The following is a 15,587-nucleotide window of genomic DNA, read 5'->3' as shown; positions in this document are numbered from 1 at the left end:
TGGACAACTTAACAAACTATGTAAACATTCATTCACAAGAATTTCCAAATAATTAAAATTAATATGGAAAGAACGTTACCTTTGACATTGAGGGGATGCATGTGTTCCAATAATAGTGACAACTCCATGTTGCTAATATTTAATTCATTCTTTGTATGCTTCCTAACAACTGCATCCAATACGAGTTGTTTGGTGATATCCATTTGTACCTAACAACTGCATCCAATACGAGTTGTTTGGTGATATCCATTTGTACCTTCCTTGGACCACTTGTAGCAGCGTCTGAAATTGCCTCTTGCACAAGTTCTCTTATCTTTCGCAATGCATGCCTTGATATGCCCCTTTGCACCTCATACAAATGTTCCCCTTGATGTATCATCAATCTCGACATATCAACAAGCATACAATAGTACATTGTAGCACTACATGTTCTTCTATATACATGTTTGTTCTTGCATTAGAAACAAGCTAGTTATCCATATCCATCTATTGTTAAGCCCTGAGAGAGAAGTTTCTGTGTGAGCTTGCCTATTATGTGAAAAATTACAAAGTTTCAATAAATACTCTTATAAATCAAAGTTTACAGAAATTAAGCCAAGACACTAAGCTTACCAATCCATGATGTTGTATTTGGTGTGGTTCCTCTTCCACACAAGGCATAAGTGCACTCAAATAAGCACCCATAAGAACTCTTATGTACAACTCCAAGAAACTTCACATGACTGTCTGTAGGTTTCACCCAACAATGGCCATCATGTGCTTGCTCCATTCCTTGCATTGGAGAGGCTGAAGGGTCACGTACATTCGACAACTCAAAAGCCGCATTACCATTATAGATTTGAGGAATCTCTTCTACTTTCTCAATATATGTGCTTGCTAATTTAACAATCTCTGAAAAACACCAACGTGAGATTCCTCAGATCATAAGTATTTGACCACACTCTTTCAAAGTACATGTGGGAGAATCTCCTATTGTAAGGTCAATAATGACTTCTTTTGGGGTGCTTGTTGTAGTGTTGCTTGACTCTCCTATTAGTGGAATAACAAGGTATTCTCTTGTTATATCTTTATCAAAGATATAACATGGTTCCTCTCCAATGAATCTAGCTGACTGGATAGGTATAAGATGATCTACACAATCATCTTGTTGTTTAATTACAAAAACTTTCAATCCAAAGTGAGGTGGACATAATATTCCATCAAAATCATCATCTTTAGTAAGATCATAAACGACCCTATAAAAGTGCTATTGCTTTGGCACAAAACTTGGTGATTCGTGGTCGATCCAAACATATCAACGTGCATTATCATTTTGTTTGAGAGACTGGATCAAACTTGGTCTTCTTCGCTTGGTGCATTGTTCTACCAAGGACAACCTTGCATATCTCTTCACTAAATTGCTCCCTCGAGCTTCTTTGGAGGTCTTACTTCAACATGTCGGTGTTGGTCTGCCCATCTAGTGCTAAAGAGGAGGCATTGGAAATCTTTTTCATCCCCCAGATGGACTCCCTGCATGCTTGTATGTGGTCGATTTATAAGGCCTTGCATTGCATATTTTATATGCTATTTTTGCACCATTTTTGGGAGCCTTTTAGAATTTTTGGAATTTTATGGCCATTTATCTTGGTCAACCTATAGGACCTGGCCGACCAGCTCTAAAGGACCTATATAATAGGTGCCTTAGTCCTCTTCAGTTTTATCTCGCTTTTCAGCCCTGATTTGTGCATACTAGCACTAATGGGCCTCTCGTCTTGTACCTTCAATCACATTCAAGTTCTTGATTATCTGCAATCTACATGTTGTTTTATTCTCTGTTTTCAGATTTATAGCAGTAGCACATGAATCTCATAGGCTTTTAGATTTGGACACAAGTCCACTTATATATTGAGATTTGGACTTGTGTTGTCCAAATCTTAATACAATAACAAGATAAGAGATTTGGATTTGTGCGCTTTTGGATTTGGACACAAGTCCACTTATATATCCTTTGGCTAGAGATTTGGACTCGTACATGGAATATTTGGACTCAAGTCCTCAAGTCCAACTCTACAAGCATCGAGTGATATTTTCAAATATCCGATAAATTTTGTGTCCAAATCTCTAGGTATCTAGGGGAGATTCACACTTAAGTCCAAATTTATACGCCTTGAGGGGGAGAGTCCAAATCTATAAGTCTCGAGGGGAGATTTGATCACATAATTTGCAATTTTATGATAGGTGAAATGGCCCTTCACGGAGAATGTGTAAGCATGCTCAATGGGGAGACAAGGCTAACGGGCAGGTCCGTTCAATCAAGGCAAATGGTTTAACCACTCACACGTAGTAAAGGGGGGGGTCAAGGATGATTACGTATTGCAAAATATGGTCAGGACCAGAAGCAGCCTTCACTTTGTACGTCCAACTAGTGATTGAGTATTGAAAAAAAAAATAACATCATATGAGAGTTGGAGAAGCCTAATGTCCAAAATGTTGGATTGTACCTAAAAATATTTTTGGCCAAGAACACAAGGGACAAGCTTGGTGATAACCTCTAATTAGGGATGGGATGGGATGGAAGAATTCGATGATCAATATTGTGGTCCACTGAGAGCAAAAGGCCTAAGGAAGCATTTCAACCAATCGTTGATGTTAGGAAGGGGAGACTTTTGTCCTTATTCCACCATAGTAGATCCAATGTTCCCAATCTGGCTCGGCATAGTTCACAGTAATATCGATGTCAACATGTCATTTCAGAACTGCAAGCATGTTTTAATACAGTATTGGACACTAGTTACTAAAACGATAATGGAATGCAAGTGATACACCGAGGTTTATGTCAATTGTTGGAATAAATACACTAGGAAAGATTAGGTCGTTTGGGAAGATGTGAACTCGATTGTATTTTCATGGGTCACGAAGGAGATAGAAGATTCTAGAAAGGATCAAAATTCCACCAAACACTGTGCAAAGGCACTTATGTGGCTGTGATATGGTGGATGAATGAGGATGTTTTTTTGGCTCTCTTGTTTATTGTGTGATGTGAATGTTGAAGCCATGGTCACGTTTTTTGTTTTCGAAAATTGGGAACAATACTAATGTTTGGTTGTTTTGATTATCTATGTCGTTGAAATGTATAAATGAGGCCTAAAATTTATTGAAGCATATGAGGCCTAAAAAGATGCTTATAAACACCACCTATAAAATGATATTGATCAATAATTGGAAATGATAATGTATGTTGCAATGAACGATGTTTATACTTGTGTTAGAGAGCCCAATGCAAACAGAAATACATCAACTTCCACCATTGATCCTCATGTCACATTTCAAGGAAGAAGTTCTATGATTAATGAAATTACCAAAATTAATAGGAGACCCTCCATTTCAAAAATCCCAAAGCAAATTAAGTATTAATTAGCACATCACGCACATGCTACTCATACTCAAATCCTCATGATTGAGGTTTATGCTAGAGTTGTTTGACCCATGAGGTCAAGGTGACCTATCTCTACTTGGATGTCTACCTGTAATTGAAAGGCATCTATGCATGTTACCCAAGAAAAGAGAATCACCAACAATTCAAAAGCAATTTAGATCCGAAGCCTACCATCCAACTTTCTCACTCAACTTGATGAGCTTTAAGTTGTAGCTAACATTTCTTTTGTGATAAGAAGATCCTCACTATGCAGCATCAAAAAGAAGAGAAAAACAAGCACACACTAAAAGCAAACTGCTTTTCTCACAAAAGGCAGGACCCTTCAAATATATACCCTATACTAGCTCCCCAAGCACACCTTGCTTTCTCCCAATTATGGAAACGTTACTATAATAAACTGTCAAAAGCTTGTACACCTATATATTCCTGATAATTGGGTCAATTTCAAAGCTAGGTCCCTGAGAAGACAAGTTCTTTAGACTTGGGAGTAAAATTAATAGATGCCAAAAACAGATGTTGGTTAGAATCAAACTCATCAGTAAATCTAAATTTGTCAGCACCACATTATGGATGGTGCACTATACAACTAAGCTATCTATGCACCATCCAGCTAAGCTAATTATGCATATCAATATATGAGATCACGTCCCACATGGAAAGAAATGGCAAGATCCTTATCACAAATGGAAAAGTAGATCCTCCTGGCAAAAGGTCAAGGTCAAGAATGTGCAGGCCTAAAAGCTTCATTCCCATGCATGGAGAGACAGGACTTGTGAAACATGTTTTCTAAAACATGTTTTACCTAATCAACATAAACCACCCATCTTAGAACACAGGCAATCTAGAAAAAAGGTAAAGCTTTGTCGAAACACCGCCAAGTCTACAAATGCAAGCTTCACATAATAAATGTGATCCACAATTACCAACAAGTCCACAAAGGCAAGCTACACATAATGTGAGAACTGCAGCCAAAAGACAAGTTTCAAAAAAGGGAAGCACATATAATATGAGCAGCAAGTTTCCACATGTTGAATACTGTTTAGTCCAAAATAGAAATTGAACTCTTCCAAAGTATATACAAAAAGCTGAAACAATGAGATTTTTGAACTGCTTCAATATGTCCCTGTGTACCTTTGCAAAAGGGCCGTTTCAGAAACCCAGACTAAGTTGCTATGTAAATACAGTGGCAAAATTGGAGCTGCCAATGTATCATTCAACAAATTGTGTTGAAAGACCAAAAGATTGTGAAGTGAACCTGCTCTTATCCTAACATGTACCAAACTCCAAAAAGCTAACCCTAAAGAAAATAACCCCAAACAGGGAGGGGGGTCTTTGTGACCAGTTCTGAGGCAATCCACTTGCTTCTGTAATTTTAATGAAATTCAGCTGTACACATGCACAATATTAGCACTGCATCGACACCTTCAGTACAGACCAGGTAGTAGCTCAGGGAGAGGGAGAAGCCTCCCTGTCTGAAGGGATTCACTGTGCAAAAGATGACTATTTGAATTCCAACTTTGCTTTCTTGAGAAGGCCGGGGTACCTGTGTTGAGGTGAAAGCTTTGAACTGTAGCAGGATCAAAACCCTCTCTGTCAGGGCAAATGCCTTGCACTGATGTGCAATCCGACTCTGCTACATTTTCTGACAAACTTTTCACTCTTTGACAACCAGCTCTCCAGCTGTTGGTGTCATCCATTTTCTGAGATAAGATTTGCAGCTCTAAAGGATTAACAGCTGGCAAGCTGTGGCGGTGCGAATTTGAGTAGGAATTGAACTGGGTGGTGTAACTACTCAGACCATCTGTTGTTGGAAAAACAAGATCCCCTGAAGCACCCATGATGGAATCATCAGAAAACAGAGGTGAGAAAAAACTCCCTTCACCTTGAAGGGCCTTCCTGGTCGGCAAATTACATTGGGCAGAACTCATGGTTGAATAACTGGTAGAGGCCAGCGACATTGCGCAATTAGACTCCTCCAAGCCCCCCTCTGATTGAAGACGAGGTTGTGATAATGACAAATTTTCCCAAGAACTGCAGGGAATGCTTGTAGATGGATCACAAGTATTTTCACCTAAAATCTTCAAAACCTCGTCAGGATCAAAGAATTCATAATCTTGCAAATCTCCTATGCTCGCCAATTTCTCTGTAAGCTGATCATATGGCAGTAGCGACACTGAAGCATCCATATCAGATATGAGGGCAGACATATCAGAATTAAAGGGACCTAGCCAATCATTTCCAGTAGCCAGTTCAGTCAGATCTTGATCATGAACATCTGAATTCGATGTACACTCTTGATGACAGGCAGTCTCTGCCGCCTCTTCATGATAATTTATCATGGCAGCAGACCCTTGATGATAATCTGAGAATAATCCATCAACTCCAGGATCCTCCTGATGATGATGTGCCATATATGTTGCCTGAACAGTATTGTATGGAAATGCTTTGGTGGAGGGTTTACTCCCATCAAGCTTCACGTTGACCATGGAAGGCAATCTGCAAAGTTCTTCAAGAGAGTGTGTGTGATCTTCTTCCATCATCGTGCCATGTGGCAACATTTGAAACCCTTCCAAGTCGGGCTGCGTAGCCACTGCTGGTGCAGAGACGTCATTGTCTTCATCTTTACCAGTGGTTATGCAAGAAGAGAAATCAGAATAAACAGGGCTAGAAACATGTACGGCTTGGGCACCATCATCTCCATTAATGCTAGCGGGGGGGAGGGTAAGAACTCTGGAGTCTGTGACATCAGGGAAATTGAGGCGGGCACCAACGCCGTAGATGATGCGTGCAGCTTCGTCATAGACAATGGCGGCCTCCCGGGCAGTGGAGAAGGTGCCAAGCCATAGCCGGCACCCTTTACTGGGCTCCCTGATCTCGGAAACCCACTTGCCCCAGGTCCTTTGCCGTACACCTCTGAAGTGGCAGGCGGCATTCTCCGGCCCGCCCTTGCCCTTCATGCAACCTTTCTTGGACCCCTTAGCCGGAGCTTTTTTGACCCTGCGAAGGCCGCCGCCATCTGCAGATTCGGTTTCAGCTTTCCGGTTCTGTTCTGCCCACCAGGCTAAGATTTCCGGCACTGTATAGCAACCGTGGAGCTTGGTGACCCTTCTGGGCCGGCGCATAGTCATCTTCTCTAGCTTTTCGAAAACGCTGGGGCTTTCGGATGGGCGTGGGGAGCACAGCAGCCAGGAAAGATCCGACCTGACAGGAAAGTGAGGTAAAAAAACGCTGAATGCAAGATAGAAGGGTTACCTGCAGATCGCTGAATGCAGGATAGAAGGCGAGGTGGGTTACCTGGTGTTGGCTGCACAGAAGCAAACGAGGAGAGAGGGCTGTGAAGTTGTCTTATATGGGGAGAGAGAGAGAGAGAGCGAGTCAGGGGAGCGAGCGTTCGCTGTGAGAAGGCTGCTGGTCCAACATAATTAAATAGAATTGAGAAAGAGGCGGCGGGTGATGTCAGCGCTCACGTGAGCATGTGTGCGTGGAGACTGAGCAAATGGCAATCGAAAAGTGGCGGGATTTCATGAGTGTGCCACGGTACCATACCATAATAATTAATTGTAGTTAATGATTTATTTACTCGATATTTCCTTTTTAAATATGCACCACCAACATTTTGTAGTTTTGTATTAATTAACTAATGCGCGCCAAAAACTGCCACAGAAACCAACCTTCTTTTCCTAATGTTCTTATTTAGTAATCGAAAAGAATTTCTTTTTTCTGCTCGCGATTTTATTTTTTTGATTGGCTCGCTATCTCTGTGTCATCCAATCTCTCATCTCTTTCCCTTCTACATCCGATCTCTCGTCTCTTTCCCTTCTCCTACGACCTCCTCCTTTCCTTTCTTCCGCATTCGGCCCTCGTCTGCTTGCCTTCGCCGACCTTCACCCGCTTGGCCTAAAACCTTAGGTGAGCGTAAGGGTATGGACCATTAAATAATTAATGCCCACGCCTACCAATAAAAGTGAATAGGGGCACACAATGAGAGACTAAAAGGGACGTGGAATGTCTGTAATTCCATTCCATACATTCAACTAGACAAAGGTTGCACACACTCTAGAAAAAGCATGCATTTTTTAAGATCACAAAAAACATTATAAATCATATTTAGGAGTAGAATATGCACAACACAAATGCTTTCCATACATTCAATTGGATAAAGGTTGCACACCTCTGATGGTGTGATTCATGACTCTAGAAAGCATGCTTTTTTTTCAACAATATAAATCATATTTAGGAGTAAAATATGCACAACACAAATGATCATAATACTAAAATAGAGGAGGCCAAAAGAGACGAAGTACTAATTGCTTTGGAGAGTTGGGACCTCTAGAAAGCATGCTTTTGTACTTTGCCCCTTACAAGCACTTGTTCATACTTTTTCATTAGTGCCTCCATGGCACTCTAGCCTTACCAACTTCTTGCCTCTTTTAGCTTCTAGCCACACAAAGGACCGTGACCATCATAAGGCCTATCACTCGTTTCAATTAGCATGCCTTGTCATGTTTAAGCTTGGAATATACTAACTTAAATCATCTAGAGCTTGCACGTAATAGGCCCCATGTGCCGGAGTATAGGTGAGCAAGCAGGAGATACTCCTCAATGTCAGTTTCCTTAGCCAATATACATTGCCTTTGATTGTTCAACTCAATCGAAAAATTAAAGGAGAATTAAAGGTGGGTCATGGTTTGTCAAAGCCTCGCCCCTAGGCTTGCCAAAAAAAGGTTTAATCAAGGATCTTATGACCCACTATGCACAGGTATGTTGTTCTTTTTTGCATGCCCATAGCATAGGCATATGTTTTTAACCAAACATTATACAAATTTTAAACTTGGTCGGGCACCATTTATACACAACTAAATACCCTAAGAAAGTGAAGAGCAATGGAATCCTCGTGTAAAAAAGGTATCTTTTCGTAGCATTGCATGTGAGTTTATTTCCTACATTTGTATCTTTGCGTTTGCATGACATTGCCTGCTCTTTATTATACTTTTGGATGTAAATGCATGTATGTGCCATTACAATACATTGCATTGCATGGCATAGCATGACATTGCATCTGGATGTTATTACATGTGCATGCCATTACATGGTAGTTCTTGTCCTTTTCATAGTGTTGTATGTTATTTGCATAGTGTTGCATGTCATTGCATGCCTTTACATGTGATTGTATGTCATTTGAAGCCTTTGCATGTGACCTTATATCATTGCATATGCGAGTACAATTGACAAGGTGAATAATGTACACAATTATACATACATGATAATTGAAGAATGTAAATTTATTAAGACCAATAATTTTTCAATTATGATTGAGGTCATGGCATAATTATTTGATAGGAAGAGGGAGAGAGAGCGAGAGCGAGAGCGAGAGGGAGTGAGAGAGAGAAGCACATGACCATATTAAATCCTTAGGATCGAAAATACCAGTTTCAATTATAAATAAAACCAAGTTCATTCACATACAACTTCGAAATATAACTCTTCTATCGTAAACTAGTATTTAAAACATGACAACAAACCAAAAATTTCATTTAATTAATCAAAACAACAACAAACCAAAAATTTGACAAGGCAATTAATACAAAAGACAAGGCGATCTATAGTTGAGACCACTTTAGTCCATAAAGGTTATTATATCATCCTCTAGGGCTAAAGACGACTACGTACTTATAAGGGCTACTGCAATCAAACATTGTTTACAATTGATAACATACCATAACTACTTGCAGTTCCTACATCTATGCGCTTTTTTTGGCTACTCTATTGTTTAACTCCTCTCGTAGGGGATCCTCCATCTCTTCGGCAATGTACCCATAACTCCGCCAAGATAGCGCTTCCAATCTTCAAATTCCACACATACAAATCACCAGAATTAATTGGCTCATCCGCCAGCATCTTGCTCCAAAGATTGCAGGCCTCTGTTGTGATTCTGAGATGTTTTGTCATATCTCCGCCCGTTTTCTTGCATAAATCTTTGTAAACCCTATATCTAGGGTAGCTTGGGCCATTAGAAGAAGCCATTAGAGATCAATAAAGGTTAGTTGATGATGGTGAGGGTTGTAAGGAAGAGAACATTAGAAGAAGCCATGAGCTTGGGCCATTAGAAGAAGCCATTAGATCAATAAAGGTTAGTTGATGATGGTGAGGGTTGTAAGGAAGAGAACAATGGTGAGGAAGAGAAATACAATGAGAGGGAGATGGAGAGAGAGGCAATAAGATTTGGAAGTGAGGATTAGAGTAAGAGGCAGGGGTCATATTTATAAATACACAAAGCTAAAAGCAAAAAGGTACTTTGCATGGCTATCCACTAAATTTAGAAAAGTAGATGTATGGCTTTTCCCTAAATTTAGAAAAGTAAATGCATGGCTATCCACTAAATTTAGAAAAGTAAATGCATGGCTATCCCCTTAATTTAGAAAAGCAGATGAATGGAATAAACATATTCAAACCATTGACATACAACCATATTGATTAAAAGTTTAATCTCCTACCTTGTTTCGCGTGGCTGGTTTTCTGTGACATACTCTAGACGATGTGATGAGTTATCTTTCTTGATATTTATAACTATGGGTTTTCGCTTCGGCTAAGGGTAATGTTATCACCAAAAAGTTTGGTTGCACATGCATTGGTGTGCCACTCACTACTTTCCCCACCGATTTGTTTAGTGCTTGACGGACTTGGAGCTTTTGATGTTGTGGCCTTCTCCATCAACTTTGTTATTGTAGGGCCTGCTCTGTGATATTTACCTTGCATGAATACGTGCTTCTTTATGGATTGCAAGAGGGCATTAGCAAAGTATGAAATAGTTGCATCATATAAAGAGATCGTTACCTTGAAACCCTCTCTTACTAACCAACTTGCATGTTTCATTTTTCTGCTAGATTGGTGGTCGGCATGTGTGATACACTAGCGTCATTGACATCCTACAATAGGAGATGAAGTTAATTGCAATCTCCAACCACATTCCATAACCAAAAGATTAACTTGACAATTCAGATTCCAAATGCAAGCTATTCTTTTTGAAAATCGAGAAAGTAATACTTACCCCTATAAGATGTTTCCTCTAATGGGGATATCTGGTATGCCACCAACTAAGCCAACAATCCAAGTTTGCATCATCAACTTTAACTGTTCATCCACCACAATCTAATGTGTCTATATTTTAAAAGTGCATCTTCTTCACTCAATGCATAATGCCATTGACGACATAGTCGCTTGTGCTCTTCCTGAAAATTCCTAACTACATATTATAATGTATGGATGCATCATCAACTTTAACTGTTCATCCACCACAATCTAATGTGTCTATATTTTAAAAGTGCCTCTTCGTCACTCAATGCATAATGCCATTGACGACATAGTCGCTTGTGCTCTTCCTGAAAATTCCTAACTACATATTATAATGTATGGATGTTCAAGCTTTGCTCTCAATGAAAAAGACACGAATGCTCACGACCTTCCAATATATTCTCTAGTCCATTATAGACTATCCTAACTGCCCTCTAGTTGGCTCTAGCGTAATTAGCCCCATGAAGGCAAAAAAATCTAGTTTGGAAAAGCCTTTTTGGACCACAACATTGTTAATCATTTCCAAGAAAAACACTTGTGCCACTGTGTCCTCCTCTTTCATTTCGCAAGTTGCAATTGTCATGAGCTCTTGCATGTTGCATGCCATCATATGACAGTTGAAAAACTACTGAAAACAAGATCAAATTTATTAAGAACTTTTCAAGACCAAACTGTACCTTGGATAAACATGTGCAGCCATTGTTGTCCATCCTTACACATGCCTGACGTGATCAAAACAAACCCAAGCCTTCCTCAAATCCCCGTCTACTATTTGGCACATACGGTTCACCAGATTTAAACCCCATGTAAGCCCTGTGGTTGACATTTTAAATGTATAACACCGGTTTGGCTCATCGCGAAAGCTTGCCTAGTAAAACAACTACCATGGAAAAACTCAAAAGCACATTGTCTCTTCAATTCTAGGATACTTGACTCTGCTCCTTGCACTGAACCATTAATCCTAGAAGCACGTACCATCCTCCTGAAACTACAAGAGAATTGGACAACTTAACAAACTATGTAAACGTTCATTCACAAGAATTACCAAACAATTAAAATTAATATGGAAAGAACGTTACCTTTGACATTGAATTAGGGGATGCATGTGTTCCAATAATAGTGACAGCTCCATGTTGCTAATATTTGATTCATTCTTTGTATGCTTCTTGACAATTGCATCCAATATGAGTTGTTTGGTGATACCCATTTGCATCTTCCTTGGACCACTTGTAGCCACCTGTGAAACTGCCTCTTGCACAAGTTCTCTTATCTTTTTCAATGCCTGCCTTGGTGTGCCCCTTTTCACTTCATGCAAATGTTCCCCTTGATGTATCATCAATCTCGTCATATGTGGGTCAACAGGCATACAATAGTACACCATAGCACCACAAATTCTTCTATATACAGGTTAGTTCTTATAGTAGAAACAAGCTAGTGATCCATATCCATCCGTTGTTAAGCCCAGCAAGGGAAGCTTCTGTGTGAGCTTGCCTATTATGTGGAAAATTACAAAGTTCCAATAAATACTATTATTAATCAAAGTTTACTAATTGAGCCAAGATAATAAGCTTACTAATCCATGATGTTGTATTCGGTGTGCCGTTCATAGTTTTGCTTCCACACAAGGCATAAGTGCACTCAAATAAGTCTCCACCGGAACTCACTCCCAGGAAACTTCACGTGACGCTCTGCAAGTTTCACCCAACAATGGCCACCATGTGCTTGCTCCATTCCTTGCATTGGAGAGGCTGAAGGATCACGTACATTCGGTAACTTAAAATCCACATAGTCATTATAGATTTGAGGAATCTCTTCTATTTTCTCAACATGTGTGCTTGCTAATACATTCTATGAAGAACACCAGCATGAGATTCCTCAGACAATAAGTATTTGACCACACTCTTCTGAAGTGGTGTACTTGTGGGAGAATCTTATATTGTAAGATCAATAATGACTTCCTTTGGGGTGCTTGATGTAGTGTTGCTTGACTCTCCTATTATTGGAACAACAAGGTATTCTGTTGCTATATCTTTATCAAAGATATAACATGGTTCCTCTTCAGTGGGTCTAGCTGACTGGATAGATATAAGATGATCTACACCATCATCTTGTGGTTTGATTGCAAAAAATTTCAATCCAGAATGAGGACATAATATTGCATCAAAATCATCAGCTTCTTTAGTAATATAAAAGCGACCATGTACAAATAGGATCACTCTCCAAACCTCCTACAAAAATGTGAAAAGAAGTATTCTCCATGGCAAGAAAAGCTCTCAGAAAACCAGCTCACAGACACATAACAAACTAATGACAATGAATTCATAATCTAAATACTAATTCTATACATATTAGGAAAAAAATTAAAAAAATAATATTTATTTTAAAAAAGTAATGATTATTTTGACAAACATAAAAACATTCTTCAATCATTATAAATAGTGTCATTAATATAAAAAATCTAAAATTTATTTTTTAAAAATTATATTATATAATAAATGCTTGCATAACTAACTCCCATTTAATGATTATTCCTTTTTATGATTCCATCCATTTTTATTTCAAGTAAAGAGTACATGCCCTTGTATAGTTCTTAAGCTATTTATTTTAATCCAAAGTAACAAGTACATACCCAATTATAGTTCTTAATTAATCTCTTTTAATCCCTTGTATCTTTGTATAGTTCTTAATTAATCCGTTTTAATCCCTTGTATCTTTGTATAGTACTTAATCCATTCATTTTAATCCCAAGTAAAGAGTATAGAGCCTTGTGTAGTTTTTAAGTGTCCACTTCAACCCCAATAAAGAGTACAAACCCTTGTATGGTTCTTATGCTAGTTCTTAAGCCATCCATTTAATCAGAATATGATGAAAGCGATTCTGATGATAGCACTTGTAAGATCGAGACAACCCCAAAAGTTGAAGAAGTGGGTCATGCAGCAAAACACAGGCATGGCACTCTTTTACTTGCGGATCATTGGTATTATTTTTACATTGTTTGGATACTAACATACATTAAGTTATGGATCCAGATAAGCTTGGTAAGAGGTGAAGCGCCAAATGCACCATTGCGACATATTAATCCACCTAGCCTGGGTGACCTGACCCTAATCCAAATGAATTTTCCAAGTATGATTTTACTAATTGGTAATGATAATATAATGTATATGTGTGGTTCATGGACTTACAAAATGTACGCTTTGTAGGAGTGTCTCATCATACCACGATAGTAGTCCTTGGCGTTCCGAGTGAACATTAAAGTGCTATCTCCTCTACCGTCTCATAGAAGCCTTGGCGTTAACAGGTGTAACAATGAATTGTAACCATATGTGAAAGGATTGTAAAGGTGTGTCTTTTATATCCTATAATAACAATTGATGTGTAACTCTACTTAACATGGTGTGGTAGGACATCATTCTACAAAGATGAAGGCATTTATTGGGGATCCTTTGAAGATAGGCCGTGCACTTCTGAACCAGGAGTATCTACAGGAGCTAGTACATGTCTTTTGATATGTTGCAGAAGGTCAAAGAGGGGGACATGACCTTTACTTCTGTTAAAGGTGTCAATACAAGCACAACGTGTGATTGTATTGTTGTGAGGTTGCCCACAGGAGGTTTTCTTTATAGCTACCCCGATGACATTGTCCCAACATGGAATCTCTGTACATGTAAGTGATGAGTTAATTTTCCATTCATTATAAGACCTTATGTTATGAGATGATTTTCCATTCATTATTAAGACCTTATGTGTTGTGTATATGTTGCATGTATGTTTTGCTTACATTTTTTGTGTATGTCATTATGATGCCCCATAGATGGAGAGGAGCCTGTATTGCTTCAGATTTGTGAGACCATCTTAGACGACAATGGCTCTATTATTGTCATTTTGGTACTGTGTATCAAGTGGAAACCATTATAGCGTAAGCCGAGCGCTTTGGCTTCTCCTTAGACACCTTGGTGAATGTGTAATGTACAATGCAGATTGAAAAGGCCTTTGGACAAGATGTAAGCAACACTAACCACCATAGAGGTTGCCATTAAGCATTAGTTTTTGCTACAAAAAATCATCTTACTCTTGTGCAGATACATACCCTCGTTGTTGCTACCTTCACGAGCATAGTTGGACAAAACCATACACAATCTTTCTAACCTGATTATACCATTAATCCTTGCAACATGATGCAATGGGGTAGACGCCCATATGGGACATAATGGCGAGGTATGGAGTTCACATTTTTGTGCTCCAAAATAAGGGCGTTACATTTTTTGGTGGAATTAAGAGAGATGTTTTCTTTGTAGGTGGATCTCAGCGTGGATATGAATTTTGGGATTAGGCTATTAACGCATCATGTAAAGCAAGGGCAAGTGATATTAGAGCTTTATGCTGTGATGTGGAGATTGTGCTATGGTAGCACAAAAATTAAACATGAAAATTATTTGTATTGATCCCGAAGAGGATGTAGAGGAGGGTTTCTTGATGAAGATTTCATTGGAGTGCAGTAAACATATTTATTTGTTAATATTCAAGTGACTGGGTTTATTAATTATTTATGATTGTGTCATGATCTTATTTTTTATATTAAAAAAGAGAGAAATAAGGCAAGAGCAACGCATATTGGGGTTTTGCAATAAGACATCATTCACAATTGTAACTATGTTTATGTACAATATATTGTACAAACCAATAAAGAATCGACATTTTCTATATTGTACAATATATTGTACAAACCAATAAAGAATCGACATTTTCTATATTGTGTGGATGAATAAGGTAGTGAAGAGTTTGTAGACTCGGGGATCTATATGCAAAACATGAGTTAAGAATGCTGTGTTGAGAAATGAGAAGGAAATATAGAGAGAGCAAGCAAAGAGAGAGAGAGAGAGAGAGAGAGAGAGAGAGAGAGAGAGAGAGAGAGAGAGAGAGAAGGGTAGAGAGAGAGAGGGAGGATAAAGAGAGAAAGCAAAGAGAAGGGTAGAGAGAGAGACATAGAGAGGATAGAGAGAGTGAGTAAAGAGAATGATAGAGAGAGTGAGATAGGGAGAGGACATAGACAACTACAAAAGAGAGAGAAGGATAGAGTGAGCAAAGAGAAGGGGGGGGG

General features: G+C 38.9%; 1 protein-coding gene across 1 annotated transcript; it reads right to left on the bottom strand.

Moving 5' to 3' along the window:
• Positions 1 to 4,422: 4,422 nt before the first annotated feature.
• Positions 4,423 to 6,808, bottom strand: LOC147641523 (uncharacterized). Its single transcript, XM_086785532.1, has 2 exons — positions 6,710 to 6,808; positions 4,423 to 6,616 (listed from the first exon to the last, which is right to left on the bottom strand). Exon 2 carries the CDS (start codon positions 6,541 to 6,543, stop codon positions 4,840 to 4,842), a length of 1,704 nt encoding a protein of 567 aa, XP_086641658.1. The 5' UTR covers positions 6,544 to 6,616; positions 6,710 to 6,808; the 3' UTR covers positions 4,423 to 4,839.
• Between the last annotated feature and the right edge of the window lie 8,779 nt (positions 6,809 to 15,587).

The sequence above is a fragment of the Cibotium barometz genome, chromosome 1 (assembly GCF_041138505.1).
Source record: "Cibotium barometz isolate CiBa-2024 chromosome 1, ASM4113850v1, whole genome shotgun sequence".
Classification (NCBI taxonomy): domain Eukaryota; kingdom Viridiplantae; phylum Streptophyta; class Polypodiopsida; order Cyatheales; family Cibotiaceae; genus Cibotium; species Cibotium barometz.
The sequence above is the reverse complement of the archived record's forward strand: the minus strand, read 5'-3'. Positions and strand labels throughout refer to the sequence as shown.

Excerpts from the sequence above, each read along its gene's own strand:
- LOC147641523 (XM_086785532.1), bottom strand. The coding sequence starts at position 6,543 with ATGACTATGCGCCGGCCCAGAAGGGTCACCAAGCTCCACGGTTGCTAT.